The sequence below is a fragment of the Lycorma delicatula genome, chromosome 5 (genome assembly GCF_047948215.1).
Source record: "Lycorma delicatula isolate Av1 chromosome 5, ASM4794821v1, whole genome shotgun sequence".
Classification (NCBI taxonomy): Eukaryota; Metazoa; Arthropoda; class Insecta; order Hemiptera; family Fulgoridae; genus Lycorma; species Lycorma delicatula.
The window spans coordinates 106,472,418-106,495,540 of record NC_134459.1 but is presented as its reverse complement, the minus strand read 5'-3'; the positions used below and the strand labels follow the sequence as shown (position 1 = coordinate 106,495,540).

Below are 23,123 nucleotides of genomic sequence, written 5' to 3'. Positions count from 1 at the left end.
AGTGCTAGCTAGTACGACTGCTGATTTCTATTAATTAATGCACTTTTCCTAAATACAGTGTTCATGAAAATGCTGTATATTCAAAATTATGGAGCTAATATTTTACTTTTAAAATGATCAATACTATACTTTTCCCTTAATTTATGTTAACGTATTTCAGTTTTAAAATTTATTGATACAGACAGGTATTTATAAGATTAACAGTTATTTATTTTCATATACAATACAAGATTTGTGCTTCTGCCTGGACTTAGATAAAACTGGCAACCTTCTGCCAAAGTGTTTAGTCACAATTCTATACACTTGGCCCCATAGATCATTATTCAGGTAGATCATTATCAGAGAGCCGTCTCCAATGTTCTCTTTTAGATCTTTTGATTTCTCTATGTAATATTCATCTACTCTCAACATATCTTAAAAGATTAAAGAACATGCAAATAAGAGAGACAAGAAAAGAATAAAAATTATACATTTTAAAGGAAATCCTGAGTATTCAGGAACTCAGAAGTTTGTTGGTAATAGATAACGAAAACATTTATACTTTCTGATAACTAAACACCATTTTTAATAAATTAAATTGAATAAGGTATCAAAATATAGTTATAAAATAAATGTATATCAGTAATATAATTATTAAAATAAATAGCTCTGCTTCAATAATGTAAAAAGAAGATCATGGAAACTGTCAAAAAAAAAGGTATTATTTAAATTTGTATATGTTTACTTAATGACATGCTAATAAGAAATAACTAGCACTAGACTAATGAAACTGTAGACCAAGAAGAACTTCAAGGAGTAGAATTGGTAACTAAATGATTTCACTAGTCTGCATCCTATGATACTGAAGAAAGATTTACCTATTGTACTTAAGTAAATGGATATAAATTAGAATGAAAACACTTCTACATGCTGGCACCTTTACCAGGGTAGATGTAATAAAAATCATGAAATAATAACTTTAGAAGCTCTAGTTATTGACTAGTGTTTTTTTAATTTACTCTTTACTGAGAAAAATGATGCCAATCTTCAAGAACCTATTTTTGGAAGAAATATCATCTAGAATTTTTCATGACTTTAATGACTTACTTGAGTTGTAAATTTTATATTAGAAAAACAGTACTTATCATACAGGAAACTATACTATTAAAAACAATTCTACAGTGTTCGATATTTCATCACTTTAAGCATGGTTTTATTGAAAACTTAATGTAGCTGATAAAAACCCAAAATTTGACAATTTAATAATTTCTACCATTACCTGTACAAGTACTATCCAACATTGTCACCCATGGAACCATATTAATTGATCATATTTCTCTAATGATTCACTGATTTTTTTTAAATTAATAATGTTGATCAGACTTTTGTGGAAATTGATTTGTATCATTTTTTTAAATTATTCTTTTATAACATATATTTTAATAATAATCTTATTGTGGTTAATTTTTCTGTTAAATAAATCTGTTAAATAAATTAAAATTTCAGGTGGTTTAGCTGGTGCATGTTTAGAACAGTTTGCTATTAAATTAAATCAACATTTACAAGAAGAAAAAGTACAAAATACCATACCAGAAATACTGCGATCCCCTGATATGCTTATGTTAAACCAAAAATCAAAACGACAGTTGATGCATGTTTTATGGTCATCAATTTCAATAGCTTTATCATCATTCAGTGCATCTGTTGATGCTTCTAAGTCAAGTAATGCTATTGTTGCTTGCTCAGAACTTGCTCAAATAATAGATAACACTAGATTTGCATGGAGAGGTAATCCATTTTTTTATGTATTTTTATTGTAAGTTGTACTAATTAAAATTATAGTAAATAATACTTATATTTATGAATAAAATAATTTTAATATTATCTATCATAAAAAGACGCAATGTCATTAACATGTAATAGAAATGATGTAATATATCAAGTTTAGAAACCATAAACTACATAGGTGTAGTTTTACTTGGAGTGTCTGAAATAGGTACTAACAGCAATGTCACCCCTATTATACCCTATAAGGGTATAATGTACCACAACAGGAAATCATAGGTAAAAAAAAACCTAGTCACTTTGTTGCACTCACGTTCTTAATTTTGTATTCTTCATTAAGAAATTCTTAATGAATTCTTCATTTTCATTCTTAGAGATCATTATGAAGATTTTCATGTTTTACAAACAGTATTTTTTCAGTTCTCATCATGGACAGTTTTTTATACTACCTTCTCATACATGCTTACCTTAATGGTACCTCAACCAAAAACTAACTACAGATTAGAACGAGGAGTGGTTTTAAAAAGTGGAAACAAACATGTAATAATGGATGTTTATACAATAAAATAACTGAAAAAATAATAGAAATTTTTGTTCAGAAATTTAAGTCATAAATCATTGTAAAAAATCATATGATTAAAGATGTACTTTTATACATTATATTATTATAAATTCATTTAAAAAACAGACAGTAGGTGAATGACCATGGATTAATAAATAAACAACTTTTTACGTTTTTCCTATTTGATTGGATTCTTAATAAAATAATGTAAAAAAAAGAAGATATTAGTTTGATATGCAATATGAATAATCTGAAATCTGAAAACAGCTCTACTCAGCGAGCTGAGTTAATTCATTAATAAAACATAGAGTAGATTTAAAAACAAATTATGAGCACCGTTTGTCTTTTAAGAAGGATTAGAAGCCTAGCTTTATCTGATGTCTTAAGCTTGAGCTTATTGCACATTACCAAATCAAAACCATCTCAAGATTGACCCACAGGTAGTTCCCTTATCATTCTAGTCATACTAAAATTTATACTGGTTTACAAATCAGGTATCCTCAGCATGAACTTAGTAGGGTTCAACCTATATACTCGGATCCCAAAATGGGAAGATCAAGGGGTTAAGTTCTGAATGGTAAAATGTATGATTTACCTTGGGGAGAGCTGCAGCTTAAGGTAAACAACCTTATCTTGAGGATAACTCTAGGTTCTCTCCAAGCAGCAGTTGCCTATTTACAGTTTCTTTGAATTCGGTGCATTTTTACTTGGGATTGGAGCCACACATTACTGATCAAAGAATATACCTGCTTAAATGTTTCAGGAAAGTTACTTTTCCTCTAGAGATTTAAAGTGCCAGATGAGAACAAGTGCAACATTTCTAAATTCCTTGTTTCCAACATTTTAGGACATATGGAAGTATTCAGTTGAACTTCAAGTCACTTGATTGAAGTGAAGTATTAACTTGACTGAAGTCAGTCAGCCAGATTCCAACTAGATAGCATTACTAGCATTGACTGAAGAAGCTTTGTGTAGTGATTTTTACCTATAAACATTTAAGTTAACATTTTTCATTAAAATCATTACAAAACATTTGGAATCTGATGGTTTTAAAATTAAAATCATTACAAATTGTTTGGAATCTAATGGTTTTAAAATAAGAAAAAATTATTTTTAAGTATTTATTTGTTAATTAGCAAAGTAGTCAGTATAAAGATGAACTGCATAACTTATCCATGGAATCTATAATGGTAAGTCATCTGAACAGAAACAACGATATGGTTTACTCATAAATGATGTTTAATATGGAGTGTTCCTTATTTATTTCTTCCAATTTCTTATTTCCAACTTTATTACTTGAAAAAATTCTGTTGTAATAGGAGAACCAGCATAAATTCTAACTAATTATGCTATCTATCACTGTAGGTACTTTAGCTAATTTACAGAAGGTATTCAGAATAACTCTTGATTTGTTATTTAAAAAAAAACACCATTGTTAAAAAAATGTATTATATTAATCTTATAGCTTTCTACATATTTACCTTCCAAATTAAGGCACTTGTCATATCTGAAAACAATTTTTTGAATACCCTCATCATAAAATACAACCACTTATGGCCAGGTAGGACCATCGTTTTTACAACTCCTCATCATTTTCAAAATGCTGTGTCATCAACCATTTCTTCATTTTTGGGAAAACTGAGAACCAAATCTGGGTTGTATGGAGGATGGTTAACAACTACCATTTGCAACTGTTGATTTGGTGTTGAGTACATACTGAAATATGCGAACAAGTGTTGTCAAGAAGAAAAATGATGCCTCAACTCAGCGTACCACGTCTTTTGTTTTGTGTGGTCCTTCTCAATCTCTTCAACGTCTCGCAGTAAGTTTTAGCATTAATTGTCTTGGTTCTTTCCATAAAATCAATCAAGATCACTCCTTTATAGTCCCAAAAAACCAATGCCATCAGCATTTTTGAAAAAGTGTGTGTGGGCTTTTACGGGTTTTCGAGGAGAACTGGTTTGCCCCTGCTGCATTGATTGACCTTTTTGTCCACGTTAACAAATTTTACCCATGTGTCGTACTGTTAGAATTTGTTACAATGTAATCAAGGAATTCATCCTTCTTATTACGCTAACAGTAAAGGAAGGTTAGTGCTGACCTCATCCTCTTTTTTGTGTGTTCGTCAGAAAGAAATTTAGGCACCCAGCAAGCACAAAATTTGTGGAAACCTCACCTGTCGGTTACTATTAAAAATTTTGGATAATTCTCGTATCGTGAATCAACGATTTTCTTAAATTTTCATATCGACACTTGCTACAAGTTCATCTGTGACAATTGAGGGTCGACCTCTTTTTTCATTGTCATGAATGTTTGTTTGATCTTCGTGAAACATATGGCACCATTTTCTTACTGCACTGTTACTCATGGTATTCTGTCCATATACTGCACAAAGTTCATATTGAATTTCAGCAGTTGACAAGTTTTTTGCATAAAGGAAATTTATGACAGTATGCACTTCACAGTCAGTGAGATTTTCTATGGCAGCAGCCATTTTGAATAAAAGTTTTACAAAAACAAACAAGCAAGCGATATTTCGAATAACACCTCCAGTGCGGACCTCTAATAGAACTCGCACTAAACTGGGCTATTTAACTATGCAAAGAACTGGGCTATTTCACTACCCTCACTCTTTTTTGCACTATACTGAGGACTTTCTTTTTCCTGTTTAGCCTCCAGGTATTACTTAAGAGGATGAATGAGGATGATATGTATGAAAGTAAATGAAGTGTAGTTTTGTACAGTCTCAGGTCAACCACTCCTGAGAAGTGTGGTTAATTGAAACCCAACCACCAAAGAACACCAGTATTCAAATCTGTATAAAAATAACAGACTTTACTAGGACTTGTACGCTGGAACTTTCGACTTCCAAATCAGCTGATTTGGGAAGACAAATTCACCACTAGACCAACCCAGTGGTTTACTATACTGAGGACTGGAAGTTAATTTTCAAATAGCCCTCATACCAAGTGGTTTTATTAAGAAAATATTTTTAATTGGTATTCATTCATTATTGTGTATACTTTATATATATTTTTTGATGCCTAGTCGTTTTTTTAAATCTTTGTTCTCTCCACAGTTACTGTTTTTAATTTAAAGTCTTTTTAGGAAAACTGCATTTGTAATAAAGCATATATTAATTGCATTACCATGTTGAAAATTTTCCTATAAGATAATCACATATACAAATTCATAAATCTTTTTTTTTTTCATAATTGCCACATATTTTCATTTGTATTGATCTGGTTGTTTAAACTTACTACAGCTTCTCATATTTTTATTAGGCAATCTGAGTGTATTGTATATTAAGTATCTCAATAGAAATGTGATTTTTTGTAATTTTGTTTTATTGATTTTTCTTTTTATTAAAATGTGCCCAAATTTTTATTTAATTTTTTTTTAATTCGGCTTAATGTATTTCTTTATCAATTAGGATGTTTAATATTTCAGGTGATAATTCTGATAGTAAAAGTGGTGAAAATTATTTACATCAATTGCGGGCATATGTGACTGTGATGTCCAGGATAATTGCTCCTCACATATCAGTTGGTAGGTGTTACACAGTTGTTTAAGTTTAATAATTATGTTTTATATATTTGTGTTTTACAATTACTTGAATCAACTTATGTAAGTTCAGCTTAGAAAATTCATGTTACTATAATTTTATATTAGATACGTCTTTAATTTTTGTACATATAGTTTACTTAACCCTGTTTAAAATTCATTATTTTGGTGTTTGTAACAACAATTATAAAAAATATGCATCTTTTATTTCTATTATTATTAAGAAAATAGTAGCCAGCTTCATCCAGTCATGCCTCATTCTGCCAAAGAGAGGATGCGACTTACCAATTTTTTTCTGTTAAAGCTTAGTAAGAATTTAATAAATGAGTTAGAAATAAAAATATTGGAATCAGGTACACAAATATATCGTTTTAATTCTAGAAGAATAAGTTGTTATTACCTTACTGGCTAAGTTAACAACTAAAACCAAAATTTGATAGTCCAATTTACAACTACATGAAGGCAGTGAATTTTAAGTCTAAATGAATCTTGTAAATGCATCAACACTACATCACAAAATGTAACTTATCCAAAAGTTGTTCAAAACTTTTCAGTAAATTAATATTAGAAAATTTTATAATTTTATTACAAGTAGAATTTCTTTCTCTCTGTTAGAAATAGAAAATTTATTCTGTATCTCTAACTGAGAGATGAGCAGTACCCTCCAGAATATTTTTGAAATGTTATTTAGCATGAGATTGAATTTTTATCAAAACCTAACAGCCAGTTTCATTAAAATATAATAATCTCTTAAGTGATAAATTAACTGATAGTAAAAATTTTGTTCGTTTATGTTAGAGAAATTCAGCCTCTATTATTTTTTTTCTGCTAAATCTGCTGTTTAATCTTTCTAAAAAAAAAAAAGTTTATAATTTTTCAGACATATGTATTGCTATAATAGAGATTCATTCATTCATTTGCTTTTAAATAAAAAAGATCCCCTTATAGAGAATTTTATTTTGCTTAGATTACATCTAGTTAGTGTGTGTAAAATTATTATGTATATAAGATTCTTTTGTTTAGTCGTGAAAGAATGATTCAGAAGTGATTTACCTGTTTTTTTTTCTTTTAATTAAAATTAAGTTAAACATCCCAAATGTAACAATTTCAAGTCACACAATTTAACTGAAGAATGCTTGTCATGTACCTCAAGTTCTTACTGTATGTCATATTCTTTCTTTATTTTATTATATAACTGCATAAATATATTATTTCTAAATTATTTTTGAAACAATCTAGATCATTGTGTTTTAAGGGTAGTTTATATTAGTAAGTTTACATGATAAGAATATAAATAACAGTCAACAGTCATCTTCCCAAGCTACTTCCTATTTTTTAACATGATTAAATCAACCTTTTGCATAAGAAGTAATTAAAAATGTAGGCTGCAAATAGTTTAATAGATAGTTAATAGATTATGTAAAATTTAACTAATCTGTAAATCAGATTTTATTGCAGTTTGAAGTTATCAGGCATACAAGAGCTGACTGGAAGTAAGGTGTGAGTTGTTAGAAAAAGTCAAACTCAATAAAATTCAGGTAGTGCGAACCAATTTATGACCATCAACAACAAAAATTATATAGATCACTTCATGAATGAGTAGGTATGTTACTCCACAAATAAAAAAAGTAGAAATTGGTTCAGCTAGATGAATCAAGAAAAACTACAGTAAAATCTTAATCAGCAGATCACAGAATATTAAGTTAATTATAAAATAAAAAATAAAAGTAATTAACGTGCATAAAAGGGAACTAGCAGTGACAGCATAATTGTGTTTGCAGAACTCTCTTTTTTCATATTTTTGTTTGGTTTAACTTATTTGTTTATTTTTTAATTTTCACAAGTGTTGTATGTTATTTATAAGTGATGGAAGTTTGAAGTAAATATTTCTAATTCTAAGTCAATATATTTTAATTGTACAATAAACATTTGTTAAGTATGATTTCGTAACCTTAATATTAACTACGATCATATCCAACGTCAGTAAGTCTAATAGTAAGAGTAATGTTCATTATTCAGTAAATTCTAAATTGGATTCAACAGTCATTAAATTAAATGTTATAAAAGGACAAAAATATAAATTGTTAAAGGAGCAAACCTAATTTGGTTATTTGAACAATGTACATGAAAGGGTTGAAGATTTTAAGCAATTTACCAATTTTGAAAAAAATCAAATTTGGGAAATGTTTGCAGGATTGTTGTAATTTAAAAAATGAGGATACTACTATAGAAGCAATTTGAGGAGATTAAAGTTGTTTTGAATGATCATGAGCATTAATCTAGATGAACTGTTTGGAAATAAAGGGGATGGTACCATTAGAAAAAATATGAAAATGTTTTCATATCAGTAAACTGGCTAAAGTTGTACATTTTGATAATTGTAATGTTAGTATGATTGTTGCAGAATATAGACCGTGTCAGGATCCTAATTTCCCTAATATTACAATTATTGTTAAATTTTTATAACATTTTGAAAAGGAGTTTTTGATGAAAGTTAAAAGAAAAAGAGGTTTAAGTGTTTTAGAAATCAAACTCTGTAAGTGACAACAGTTATTTATCGATGAATTTGAAACATTTGAAAATATAAGGTTTTTAAAGTTGGCAAAGAAACAAAAATTCAAAATAAATACAAATATCAGAATAGATGATCAGGGAGAAACTTGTTTTAGAGAGACTTGAATTAACCATTTGAAGGATATGTTTGATTGGTTATAAAAAGTTCTTTTATAACAGAAGAAAATAAGAAAAACGTATTAATACAGGTGATTCAAAGAAACGGGAAATTTAAAAAATTAAATAACATTAATGAAACATTTTTTTTAGAAAATGAATTTTATTTCATGTAATTGTACAAATGTTGCCATTTTAGGATACATACATTTTAGTTTATTTTTTAAAGATGACATCTTCCAGGTGACCTCCTCTTCTAAGTAAACACTCACGAAGTCTCTTCGTTAAATTGTTCATGGTTTGACGTAACATCTCAACTGGAATTTCCATAATTGCTTCTCGGATCTTTGCCTTCAGTTCTTCCATTGTAGCAGGTCTACTGTGGAACACTTTGCTTTTAAGGTGACCCCACAAAAAGTAATCGCAAGCTGAGAGATCAGGCGATCTGGGAGGCCATCTAATGTCACCATTTCATGAAATGACACGTTGTCCAAACAATCGGCGTACAGCTGCCATCGATATTCGTGCAGTATGTGACGTTGCTCCGTCTTGTTGAAACCAGGCTGTGTTAAGAATTGGTGGAAATCTCTTTTCTTGTTCCACAACAAAGGTTTCAAGCATGGCTACGTAACGAGCCGACATCACTGTAATCGCAAGACCGTTGTCATCTTCAAAAAAATAAGGGCCTATAACACCGTAAGATGACATAGCACACCACACGGTCACTTTCTGGCTGTGCAACGGATGCTGGTGTAGCTGCGTAGGATTTTCTTGTGCCCAGTATCTGAAATTTTGCTTGTTAACAAATCCACTGCGGTGGAAATGCGCTTCGTCTGACATCCACAGTTCGTGAACAAACTCTTTGTTGTCATTTATCTTCTGAAGCATTACATTACAGAATTGTGCTTGCTCAACTGCATCGTTCGGTTTCAGTTCCTGGACGATCTGCAACTTGTATGGATGGTATTGCAAGTCCTTCACTAACATTCTTTGAATACTTGAACTATGCAATTGTAAAGATGCTGAGAGACGACGGATTGACCGATGTGGACTTCGTGTGACAGCATCTTATAAAGCTTGAACATTCTGTGGTGTACAGACGGTTCGCTCACGGCCTGGAGGTTTCTTTTTCATTGCCAAACCAGTTTCCTCAAAATTAGATATCCATGTTTTAATTGCATGTGCTGATGGAACATGGTCGTGCCGTCCCAGATTAAAATGACGACGAAATTCTCTATGCGCTCCCTCCACACTGTCATTGTTTTTGTAAAATGCTTTGATAGCAAATGCACGTTGCGCACCACTCCAAGGATCCATGACAACTAAATGGCAGGTTAGGTTAGAGAGGCTGGCGCCACTTATCAAGTGGTACCAATCTTCCATGGCTACCAACACAACTTTCAGAATTTCCCGTTTCTTTGAATCACTCTGTATAAACATTATATCTCTTGAGTTTATTATTTCTTATACCAATATTTTTATTACCATAATTTAGTACTATGATGAAAATATTATATTGTCTCACTGGATTAACAGAATTTGATATAAAATGTACATTTCTTATAAAAAAGAAATTATGTTCCATACATTATATTATCTTTATTAATCTGCAGATTTGATATTTTTACAGGAACACCATTCTCAGTGTTGGAAAGAAATTTAACAGATATTATGCAATATTTGGTGTTTGAATGTGCTGTTGATCCTGAAGATATTGAGCAGATGTTGCAACAGTTAGGTATTGATTTAGTTTATTACTTGGTGCAGACTTGTACACCAGATGTTGCTATCATTCAGCCAGTTAAAAAGCCAGAAGTTATTGTTCTAAATTCATCAGGTGTAAGTAATTGATGGAAATAATCTTAATAATAGATGTTGTTTTTTTGTTTTTTTTTTCCAACTTTTAACTACCAGAACGTAACTCCTTTAAGTATTAAGATCTTGTGAAATTGTCAGTTGTAAGGGGGTAACTGAGGACCCTGTTAGTTATTATTTTTTTAAATTATATACTTACATTATGGCAAGTATGAAGGGTATGTGTTAATGGCTGTTTCCTTTCCAGAAAAAAGTGGGGAAAATAAGCATAAAAATATGCTATGCTTAATTAAGAAGGTGTATTGTAATTTAATTTTTATTCTATTAATCTTGTTAGTTCTGCATAGAATATCTCTAGTTAGTTTAAAGTATTTAACATTATACTTATACAGGTGATCTTAAATTATTCAGTGCATTTTAGATATTAATTAAGAAATAACAAAGCAAGGTACTTACATGGATGTTTTATTGTTGAACAGGGCATTTCAAACAGTTTTGTTTACAACACTTATTAACTTCAAACAAGTTTCACATGAGCACCTTTTGTGGCGCGTAAATTATCTTGGAGATACTCAATTTCACGCCACACATTCTATTCTTCTTTTTAGTTCATTGATGTTGACCATCTTCATTGTGTACATCCTATATTTGACAAACCTCCAAAGAAAGAAATCGAGTGGCATAATGTCTGGAGATCGAGATAGCAGGGAATTGGTTCGTCACAGCCAATCCAACATGAGGAAATTGTTCATGTAGGTAGTCCCTAATATGTAAACCTCAGTATGGTGGTGCATCATCCCAGTTCTAAATTCACATGACAAGACAATTTACCTAGGCTTCTCTGAAAAGTCTCTCTTGCTTGATGCATAACCTCCTCTATGAATCATGAGACCTTGCCGTTGGTGAGGGGGCTTGAGTGCTCAGGGATACAGAGTAGCTGGACCGAAGGTGCAACCATATCGGAGAGGTATCTGTCGAGAACCAGACTAAGGAATTATTCCTGAAAGAGGGCAGCAGCTCTTTCAGTAGTTGTTAGGGGCGTGAGTCAGAATGATTTAAACGTCCATATCAGCATCACTCAGCCCTCTGAGTACTGCGCAGCTGAAAGCAATGGAAAACTACAGCTGCTTTTTTTCCAAGAAAATGTGGCTCTCTGCATTTTCATATAGCAATGATGCCTTCCTTGGTAAAATATTCCGGAGGTAAACTAGTCCCCCGTTCGGATCTCCGGGTGGGGACTACTAAGGAAGGGGTCACCAAAATATTAAAAAATAACATTCTACGAGTCTGAACGTGGAATGTTAGAAGTTTAAAAAAGGTTGGTAGGCTAGAAAATTTAAAAAGGGAAATGGATAGGATAAATGTGGATGTAGTAGGAATTAGTGAGGTTCGGTGAGAAGAGGAAGGTGACTTTTAGAATAATTAACTCAGCTTCGAATAATGGGCAGGCAGGAGTAGGTTTCACAATGAACAAGAAGATAGGGAAGAGAGTAGAGTATTTCAAAACGCATAGCGATAGAATCATTGTAATAAGGATAAAATCAAAACCTAAACCGACAACGATTGTTAACAGGAAGTGCAAACTGGCGAAAGAAGAGTGGATTAAAGAAAAGTGTTCAGAAGTGGAAAGAGAAATGAACATTGGTAAAATAGACGGAGCATACAGAAAAGTTAAGGAAAATTTTGGGGTACATAAATTAAAATCTAATAATGTGTTAAACAAAGATGGTACACCGATATATAATACGAAAGGTAAAGTCGATAGATGGGTGGAATATATTGAAGAGTTATACGGAGGAAATGAATTAGGTAATGGTGTTATAGAGGAAGAAGAGGAAGTTGAGGAGGATGAAATGGGAGAAACAATACTGAGATCTGAATTTAAGAGAGCATTAAAAGATTTAAATGGCAGAAAGGCTCCTGGAATAGACGGAATACCTGTAGAATTACTGCGCAGTGCAGGTGAGGAAGCGATTGATAGATTATACAAACTGGTGTGTAATATTTATGAAAAAGGGGAATTTCCATCAGACTTCAAAAAAAGTGTTATAGTCATGATACCAAAGAAAGCAGGGACAATCGGAGTATCTGAGAAGAAAAGATTAGAAGCTTTTGAAATGTGGTGCTGTAAGAGAATGTTAAAAATCAGATGGGTGGATAAAGTGACAAATGAAGAGGTATTGCGGCAAATAGATGAAGAAAGAAGCATTTGGAAAAATATAGTTAAAAGAAGAGACAGACATAGGCCACATAATAAGGCATCCTGGAATGGTCGCTTTAATATTTGAAGGACAGGTAGAAGGGAAAAATTGTGTAGGCAGGCCACGTTTGGAATATGTAAAACAAATTGTTAGGGATGTAGGATGTAGAGGGTATACTGAAATGAAACGACTAGCACTAGATAGGGAATCTTGGAGAGCTGCATCAAACCAGTCAAATGACTGAAGACAAAAAAAAAAAAAGATGCATAACTTCCTTGCAGACGAGAGATCTACCAACAGCTTTTTTGTGTATTACACTTCCTAAATCCTTAAACTCCTGATACCAACATTTAGTAGTCTTTATTAGGAGGATCATGATCTAAATAAAAACATCCACAAACAGTAATAACTGATCTGATTTCATGAAACCATAGTACACACATTGCTTTCTCCTGCATGCTAGCCATTGCTCACCTGAAGATCCCCCTGTCATTACATTGCACCAGCGTGGTCATTCAAGGTCATCAATAACTCTAGTAAATACACTAATGTTTGAAAAAAATCAATACATGCTACATCACTTTGTTCATTTTTTATTAACTCCTAGAATGTACTGAATAATTTATGTTCACCATATATTTCACTTATTTTACTATGTTTTAGTTCTGTAATATTTTATTTAAATTTCAGATTCAAAAGACACCGAGTGAATTGCATCCTAACGTAATTGTCAGTCGTTTGCTAAAGAATCTTATATCAGCACTTCAGACAGAAGGTACTGATTTTGGTCAGGCTGAGGCTGCTAATCTTGTTAATAAATCAGCTGTGCAACAAGTTCTTGAGCAGACATCATTGTTGGCTGAGGTAGATTTGTCACTTATTTCTAGCAGTGATGAGTCTTTAGTGTTTCTTCTTAATTTAATGAATCTCATGTGGACACATGCTCTTTTAACACTTGAGAGTAAAGGTAATAATTATTTTGTTTTTTATTATAATTTAAGCATATAATCTCGATATTTAATTCTTTACAACTTTCTAAATTTGGTTTTTTACTTAGTTTTGTTTAATTTTGAATTTTATTTTGTAGGGAAAGGTGTCGGCTTATTATCAAAAAGTAGTATATTAAGGGAAGTTAGTTACACTTCAGTTGGATATGATCTTGGTGATGCTGGCTTCATATCTTTACATCAAGTATACAATGCTTTAATACGTCCATTACTGTCATCAGGAAATAATTGTACATCATGGTCATCATCATCAGCATCTTCATCTTTCTTCTCATTATCATTTGATCCTACTTGGGATCCACGTATTTTATTTGTTTTGACTAGTCATCATATATTATCACCGAAATTACAGGTATTTTTTTATTTATTTTATTAAATGCTTATGTAATGCTTTTTATACATTTTTAAAACAAACAACACGACATCCAGTTATAGTTTCAGAATGATAGATGAATTTTGTAGTGTACTAAAGATTCTGCCTAGAATTCAAACCCAAAACCTTCTGAATAAAAAGCAGAGTTTAACAATATTTTGTAATATTATGCTGTCAATTTTTAATAATTTTATTTTTGTTTTCTGATAGATAAAATTCTATATTCTTTTTAGTACCCAGTTTGTGCATGTCTTAGAAAATTATCAAAGCAGTAGCAGCCACTTGCTGGTTCTCATAACTCATAACCTGGTTAGTAGTTACATTGGTTATATTTATATTTTTCATTTGTAGTGTAATAAATATATTTTCTTATTCTGTTCATTCCATCCTTTTTTGTTTATCCTAATTTTTTATTATTTATGTTTTTACTTTCCCAGCTATAGTGATATATATTGCTATAGCTATAACAGGAAAGTACTTAGAACAGTAAAAAAAAAATCTAAAAAAATTGTTTTATTTAAGTTTTCTACCTTAAGGAGACATTTAAAAAATAGATTTAAGTAAATTGTAAATAAATAGGTGAACAAAAGTTTTTATTCAAATACTCCCATATCCAAAAAATTTATTTTTGTCAGACTGACATTTGTGCATATGTACATATTTATGTTGGTTTATATTTGGTCTTATAACTGTGGACCCCTTCACCGATTTGCTTTAAACTTGGTGGATAGTTACTACTGCCAGTAACTGAAAAAATATATGAAAGTTTTGCAAAAAGGAGTAGAGGTGTTTTGGTCGAAATAAAACTTCAAATACTTACTGGGCCATTTTACCAAAAAATTTTCTTACATAAGTTGAAGTTTTTTTTTATTAAGATCGCATATTACCCAAAAAAATGTTTAATATTCATCCCTCTCCACAAAAAATGATTCTATATATATATATATATTTTTTTTTTTTTTAACTACATCTTGCTTCAGAAAAGGAGTTAATGGGAATTTTTTGCATCTATATTTTCTATATCAAAGGCCTTCAAACCAGTATAAAATCTTTTAGTCCATCCCACTTCAATGGTCTATGATAAAAGTTATTTTGTTAATTTTTAAAACTGTTTAAAAATATATTTTAAATTTAAATCCATCTCACAAGTTACCAATTACATTTAAAATGTAAAAAATCTTAATTTTCGATAGTCCTTACTCTTTAGTATTTCTTGAAAAAAATAAAGTTAACCAAAAATGTTCACCCCTTTCCTAGAAAATTACAACTTTGTTTATTTAGAATTATGACTACCTTTCTATTTTTTAAACAATTTTAAAAGTTATTTTTTTAAATTTACTGTCACCACTTAAGAATTATTTTTTAAAAATTAATTTTACCCAAGTGCTTTCCTTTGAGTATGGGAGCCCCCAAATTGGAAAAAATATTTTTTCATTTTTCAACAACAGAATACTAGTTCCACCGTAAACAACTTTCATGAAGTCCTCCACAAGTTTAGCAATAATCAGTTTTCTAAATTTATTTATTTATCTAACTATGCATCATAAAATTAGAAATAAATATTTTTATATAATAATGTGAAAAAAAGAATTCATAATTTTGTTTATTGTTTTTCAATTAAAAGAAATTATTTTGTCATACAATATAGAGCTTAAAATGATTAAAAATGAATTGTATAACTTGACCAGAGTTAGCCAGGAAAGTTATGCAATTCATTTTTTTGTATTTTACAATAATAAATTTTTATTGTTATAATTATTATTTTGATTTTTTAGATGAATTTTTATTAATAATTCTGGAAAGTTGTAAAAAATATTTCTTTAGGAAACATGTAAAATGATTGAGATATCAGTGAAAAAAAATATTACTTGGAGTAGGGTTAATTGAAAATTTCTCGTCTTTTTTTAAAAATAGCACTTAAAAATATTGGTAATCTCAGTAAGTGGGGAGGTGTAAAATCTAGTATATATTTCTTGTTTGGCCATTTAAGAAGGATGCCTGAAATACCAAAAAAACTGGAAAACATATTTGACACATTCATGTAGGTTTGCCTGTAATAAGTAAGTAAATAAAAATTGTTACAAATTGAAGCAGTACCAGTTGATTGTATTTAAGTTGTACGTAACCAATACTATAAAAATGTATAAAAAAAATAAGCAGTAACCTTACTTACTGCTAGTGTAAACAATAAACTAAATAATATCAAAAGTTAAACATTACATAACTAAATAAAATTAGGATTTTGAAAACTTTAATAAAATTAATTTTTCTTTAAACCAAATGATATTGTGTAAAATATTTTTATTATCTATTTGTTTTCAAAATAAATATGCAAAACACTATTTCTTTTATACAATATATAAAATTTAATTCCTTGGAACATATGGTTGAGGTATGGAAAATTGTGTATTAATTCTCAGTGTATAGGTGAACCAATCAATTATACAGCTGGTGATTTGCAGAAATATTTATTTTTCAAATATGGAGATTACTTCTTGGATTTACTTTTTCTTGGAAATTGTTTAAAGTTTGTTTCTATAAATATTCCATACGTTCACAGAGAAAGAATGTTGGTCACATGACCAACACCAACATGGTAATCTGATTCATCCAAAAAAGACATGTGAAAACATAAGCTCAATACTAACATTTGTGATGCATTTTTTAAGTTATCTACATAAACAGGGAAGAGAGGAACAAAAGCTTTATCTTTTATAAAACCCTATAGGAAGTAGTCAGTCACAAGGCAATGATAGTAGCCTTGTGACTGACTACTAATTTTGATACCTTGAATTTAATGCAAACTTGTTTCAGTCATTATGATCCTGCCACAGAAAATTTTTACCGGGAAGTACTTACCTACCAATATATAAGGTATTAGATAGGATACATCTACTACATTGTTTTCTGAACCTTGTATACTTCTTTTTTAAACAATTTTTATTATTTTTATTTTATGTAGGTTTTGGATGTTATCGGTTTAGATAACCAGTTTGAATGGTGTATGTCAGATTACGTGAGAAAGAGTGTGGTAATAACAGATACAACAGTTATAATACCTTCACTTTTACAATTATATCTTGATCACACCACTTTGACTCAAGATCCAGAAAGTGAAGATGGCTTAGAAACGGTGTCAAATGCTAGTAAAGAACATGCATCATACCTTATTGACTTCTTGAAAGAAAATCCAGCATTTAGTCAGGTTGAAATTACTGGGAAAGGTAAAATAATAATATTATTATTATTATATTGTGTTCACTATAGCTTAACTAATTTACATGGCAATGATAATTTTTTTCACAGAAGTTATATCGTTTTGTTTTTAAGGCTTCATTTTTGAAGTTATATATTGGAAGAGTTTATTTTCATTGATGATGAAAGTGATATTTTTAACTTACAATAATCTGTTATTATTACTTTGGTCCTGATTTTGCATATATTTTAACAAGGAAGATGGAATTAATGAAATGATAGATGAAAACTGGTCCTGATTTTGCATATATTTTAACAAGGAAGATGGAATTAATGAAATGATAGATGAAAACTGTCAGACCTTTCTCTACAAATAAAAAACATAAAAAATTATTTATTCCTTATGTCTAAATGGTCACTGGCATTTTGTTTGCCATAAAAGGAATTTTATTATACAAAGCTTATGCCAATTGTTGTTGGCATTGAGTTATGTTGTTGAAGTTTTGTAATTATTAGGGTTTATGGTTTCTAAATTTTTTTAATTTATTTATATTTTGTTTTAAGTAATTTTGGAATTTTGTAACAACTGATGATGTGGGATCCTGCAAAAGTCAACTTTTGGTATTAGCTTTCTAGGTTCTGTTACTGTGTATGGTGGTTATTTTTTGTTGTTATTTGAGGTTATTATGTTTGAGTGGTCAGTATGTTGATAAATTATTTGAATTTTCTCAAAGTTTTATACATATTCTACCCTACTAAACAGCAATTATAATATGTGTCTGTGTGCATCCACCTTAGCTTAGCACCAGTCACTAGCAGAAAATCCCGATTCATTAGGCATGCCTCATGGTGGTCAAGTATATATTTGTTATATTATTATATATCAATATACCGTATTTATATAGAAGTTTTAGGAAAATTTAGTACTTTTTAACCAGATCTGAATTTTCGGATGAAAATCGCAAATATCTCAAAAATGGTTGGTCCTAGCACTCAGAAAATTTTTTTCGACTTCCCTTGATAACACCCCCCCACTCCCAGTGGTACCCATTGTTTGATAATATTTTCAAGTGCTCCAGGGTACCATACAAAAAATTGGGGAAGAGGTGCGATGGGGTACCACCGTAATATCTTGGCAACTGTTCATCCAATGTGAACAATATGGTAAGTGGACATTACTTGGAACAAAGTCACGGCTGGCAGGAGGGCAATACTGAAGACACCATTGTATGCAGCTGTTCAAAGCATCGATCCAAAGATGAACCCCTGCAGAACACCTCCATCAATTCCCCGTTCAACTATCCCACCCTGCACCCTGGATATGAGCCTGCAATCAGTGAGATAAGATTTCACCATCCAGTATAGATAACCTGGTATTCCCAGATCTTCCAAAGATCTTAGTATCGCTGAGTGCAGGATCGAATTAAAAGCATTCCTTACATCCTAGGTGGCAAGAACGCACATCTTACCACTCTTTCTAACATTACGTCTCCAGCAACCTGGCAGATGTCCTCAACTGCATCAAGGGCAGACCTACCCCTATGAAAACTGAACTGGTTTACAGAGAGCCCACCCTGTGCTTCCAGTGCTGCAGTGATACTGACCTGAAGGATCCTCTCAAGTACTTTAGCCAGCACATCAGTCATGGCCAGCAGCTGGTATGACGAGGGAAGCACCAGATCCTTTTTGGGCTTCAGTACTGATACCAGCCACTGCCGCTTCCATATGTTCGGTAAGACTCCCTCCTTCAAGCATGCATTATTGGTTTCAAGAAAAACCTCCGAGGCGGCCCAGGTAGATACCTTAACCACCATGTTCGGCAGCAGGTCCAAGCCAGGAGCCTTAAGGGGTTCTTGTGACACCCTCAGTTCCTAGCTAGTAAATAACGGAGGGACCTCATGGTCAGGCACATCCTCATCTGTATTCACAATGGGTGCCTCTTTCCTGCAAGGAAAAAGCCCATTCACAATATTAGTAGTTTAATGCGCAGTTGTTGTGTGCGGTGCCCTAGGTCTGATGGCACTCCGCACCAATATGGTGTTCAGCTTCCCCCATGGGTCGGCATCTATGTCCTGTATGTATGATGTTGAGACCAACATTTCTTTTTTGATTGGGCAATTAACTTGCTTAATTCCTTTCTGCATACTTTCTGCTCTGCATATACAGCTCGTACCGAATGCAGGTATGCCCTAGTTGTTCGTCTCCTGAGCCTGTGACACTCATTCCTCTTAAGAGCTATTTCTTCTGTCCACCTATATATAGGGGAATATCCCCATCTAGTGTATTTACCGGGAGGACAGAACAGTCGTCTTCTAGTGCGCTTGCAAGACAGGAAGCCTTCTCCTCTGCAGTGATGTCTCCATACACCTCTCTCAGATTAATTTACTTTGAAAATACTGCAGGATCCAGGCCTCTTGTATTTCAACCTGTAAATGTGGGTGAGTCGTCTCCATCAGAACCAGTATCTGCGAGTGTCATCAGGACAGCCTGGTGATGGGATGATTATTTGGCAAATAACCATCTATTATCTGGCAAATAACCATCCCAGACTCTCCAGTTATTAATTCCTGCTGCAGCCTCTGCGGAGGCAAAGGTCACATCTACGATGTAGCCTGTTATGCCTCTCCTAAAGGTTTACTCTCCCCCAACATTGAGCACAGCCAGATTAAGCACTGTAACCATATCCATCAGAACAGCTCCTCTCTCATTTGTCCTGGTCGATCCCCAGTCTGTTGACCAGACATTGAAATCACCAGCCTGCAAGACCTGTCGGTGAACTGAAATGTCCCTCTGTATGATGGTCAATATTTCCTTATATTCTTCCATAGAGATGTTGTGGGAAAGATAACAGGAGTTATAATACACTCCAGCGATTCTCCCCCTAACAGAGCCAACCCCACATTGTATGTCATGCGTAGAGCACGATACACAAGTCCATAAGGCCACCCTACCATCCTCCAAGATAATCCGACCTGGGCGGGGGGGGTCACAGTGCATACGGTTCAGAAATTAGGGCGATATCTGTGCCCGCCTCTGTCACATGTCTGGCAAGCATGTCTTGCGTCAATGCACAGTGATTTGTATTTAGCTGTATTATTTTCATTGTTATGCTGTTTGTTGCCCGGTCCTCCCCTGGTTCTCCTTGCTAGCTGCTGAGCTTGTCGCCCCAAGGCATTTAATGCTGCCTGTCCTGTGTCCTTCAGTATTAAAGGTATGGCATTTTGGAGCACTGTTGCAGTCTGCAGCACAATGTCCAGTTGCTCCGCAGTTAAAGCATGCAGCCTTTCTGTCAGCACCCTTGCAATACCTCAATATATGTCCCAGTTCGTGACACCTATAACATCACTGTGGCGATTCTATAGTATCCAGCCCACAGAAGGCCAGTTTTGATCCAGCCCTTTTGTGCTATTGTCATTATTGGAGCTGGTAATCGACTCGTGGCCACTCCAGTGTCGCCGACCTAATCGTTATTCTTACATCTTCTAGGATCTCTTATCCAACCATCATGGACAGGTCTTAATGAACCTCATCCGGCTGTATGTCATTTTCTAGATCCCTGATCCTAAGGAAGGCAATCCTCATCCTGTAATAATACTTCCTTCCTTAATATTGGCTGCAGTTGTGTACCAGTAGCATTCATATTCTCTTTAACCTTGATCTCCATATTGTTGTTGCCATTCTCCTTATAGAAAGTTGGAAACTGCTATTTCTTTCTTGATCGTCTTGAGAAGTTTCTGCATAGAACATATCTGACCTGATCACAATGGTTTCAGTTTTATATTTAATTCCCTCTTTGGTGTCACTTCCCCATGGTGTTGCATGTTTTCCACCTGGCAAAACAATGTGGTATTGACATTCAGTCCTTCACACTCCAGAATGTTTTTTACATAGACAGTGGAGTCCTGCCCATATACCTCTGTCTGTACAGGACCCATACTGCCTCCATTATTGTCCCTTTTCTTTTATTAGGCTTCAACTAGGGTCTGCGCAGTATTAGCCCTGGTGTCTGTGTCAACATATACAACATGATACTTATTTAAAACAGGAGCTTCTATATCCCTTGTACCACCAGTTAAATATGCCCCTAGTGTAACTGTCATCACTTCCCCAGCCCTAATGTTAGCTTTGCTAAGGAGCCAGGCCACTTGTGGGTGCCTGGCTGCAAAAATTTCCATTGTCTTGCCCTCTGTAAATATGTGTATTTCCACCACTGCAACAGTGTTCAGTCCCCTGTCTTCTACCCAGCGTCCCTATGTAGGTATTCTTAGACTTTTTTGGGCCAGTCCTTTTTGATAAGCTTTGGTAACTGCTGCTGGTATCCCATTCTCCAGCGCATCCTGATTGGGACAGACTGTATTGATTTTTTTTTGTGTAGTCACTGTGCAACTAGTTCTGGCGCTAGTCTTGTTAGCATCAGCCAGCTTTCTCAGATCCAGTACAGCGATGCTGAGGTCAGTTTCCAACTCTTTGATGCTTCTCTTGACACGCTTGTCCATGTTCTTCCGAAGCACTTTAGCAAGCTGCTCAAATCTCTGGGCAATTTGTTTTAACGCACCAGTTGCTACTTCCACAGCGTTAGGGGATTGCCTCGCCTTGGATCTTATCTTATCTTTACTGCCTTTGTTATGTCATGGCTCCAACGGTTTCAAGTAGGGTGTTGCTTCTTCCATATTGATCTTAGCAGGTGAGGTCACAATGTTGGTATTTTGCGTCTGCTTTTTTTCTTCTATCCTTTTTACTATATCAGTGTTCTTTAGGTGTGAAGTCATTTTATGACAATCTGCGTGTCTGTAGATGCCTTGTGCACCTTGCATGAGAGTGCAAAAAACTGAGTGTGGGAGGATGGTGCTGCTGAAATGTAGAATTTATAGGAGGTGGGGGTACCTTGGGGAGGTCCGGCCTGGAACTCCACAGGTTATGTACCCAGGGGCCTTGGATCGGAGCTATAAGGAAACAAGTCTTTCCCTGTATATTTGCTCGTGAGAAAGAAAAAATTTCTAAGTCCTGCAAAACTCAAATTTATTGTTCACTCCGTAAAGAAAAATAGGGGTGGTGAGAGGGGTCAAGAAAGTCGAGGAAGAAATTTTTGGGGAGAAGTGGTGGGGGGGACCTTGGGGGTCTGACCTGGTACCCAACAGGTTATGGGCCCAGGGGCCCTGGCACATATTTATAGGAGAATATTAATTAACATATACTTTCCCTATATAATATATTCCCTTAGAACTGAGTAAAAAAAAATTTTTTTACAAGATTCAAATTAACCGCTCATTGCCAAAAAGGATTATTCTATTAGAATAGATATATAAGATTTAACAGTCACCAGTTCAATAAAATAAAACTAAGTTGGTACACCTGTTTTCAATTATGACATATAAAAATTTACACTTGGAACGACTATGTTACTAACTAAGACTGGCTATATTACTATTTATGACCGACTATGTTACTCTGTAAGCAATATATAATTATTTAATATTATAATATTTAACATCCATTAATTCAATGAAATAAAATATTATAAACTAGATTAGTATGTCTGTTTTCAGTTATAAAATGTAAAATGTACTAAATTTATACTAGGACCAGCTATGTTACTATTTACGACCAACTATGTTAGTCTTTATAAAGTTGATTATTAAATAAATCTTAACACTCCTAATATTTATCACTATAAGTTTCACTTATTTAACCTTAAAAATTAGTTTATTTCACTTATGTAAATTATAACTCGCTAAAAACAATTCTAAATGTGTATCACAAGTGGCCGGAGCTACTATGTTACTTTCTATAGTGTGCCAAAATTGTCAGTGCTACTATATTACTTAACCTAACAACTTTGTTTTTTTTTTCACTTATTTAAGTTTAAACCTATCTCTATGTATATTTTCATTTAGAAAACACTTCTTATATTTATTGTATACTAAAATTCTTATCACTTTTAAATCTATTAACCTAAATAATCTAGTTTAATT

The 23,123-nt window shown here is 32.8% G+C and overlaps 1 protein-coding gene across 1 annotated transcript in view; it reads left to right on the top strand.

Moving 5' to 3' along the window:
- The window catches only part of Sptz (zinc finger FYVE-type containing 26 spastizin), a 170,799-nt gene that overhangs the window by 83,044 nt on the left and 64,632 nt on the right, over positions 1-23,123 (top strand). Inside the window, exons 16-21 of the mRNA XM_075366816.1 lie at positions 1,486-1,767; positions 5,777-5,875; positions 10,191-10,399; positions 13,267-13,543; positions 13,664-13,935; positions 16,919-17,180. Of these exons, the coding sequence (XP_075222931.1) occupies positions 1,486-1,767; positions 5,777-5,875; positions 10,191-10,399; positions 13,267-13,543; positions 13,664-13,935; positions 16,919-17,180 (1,401 nt within the window). The remainder of the gene's footprint in view (positions 1-1,485; positions 1,768-5,776; positions 5,876-10,190; positions 10,400-13,266; positions 13,544-13,663; positions 13,936-16,918; positions 17,181-23,123) is intronic.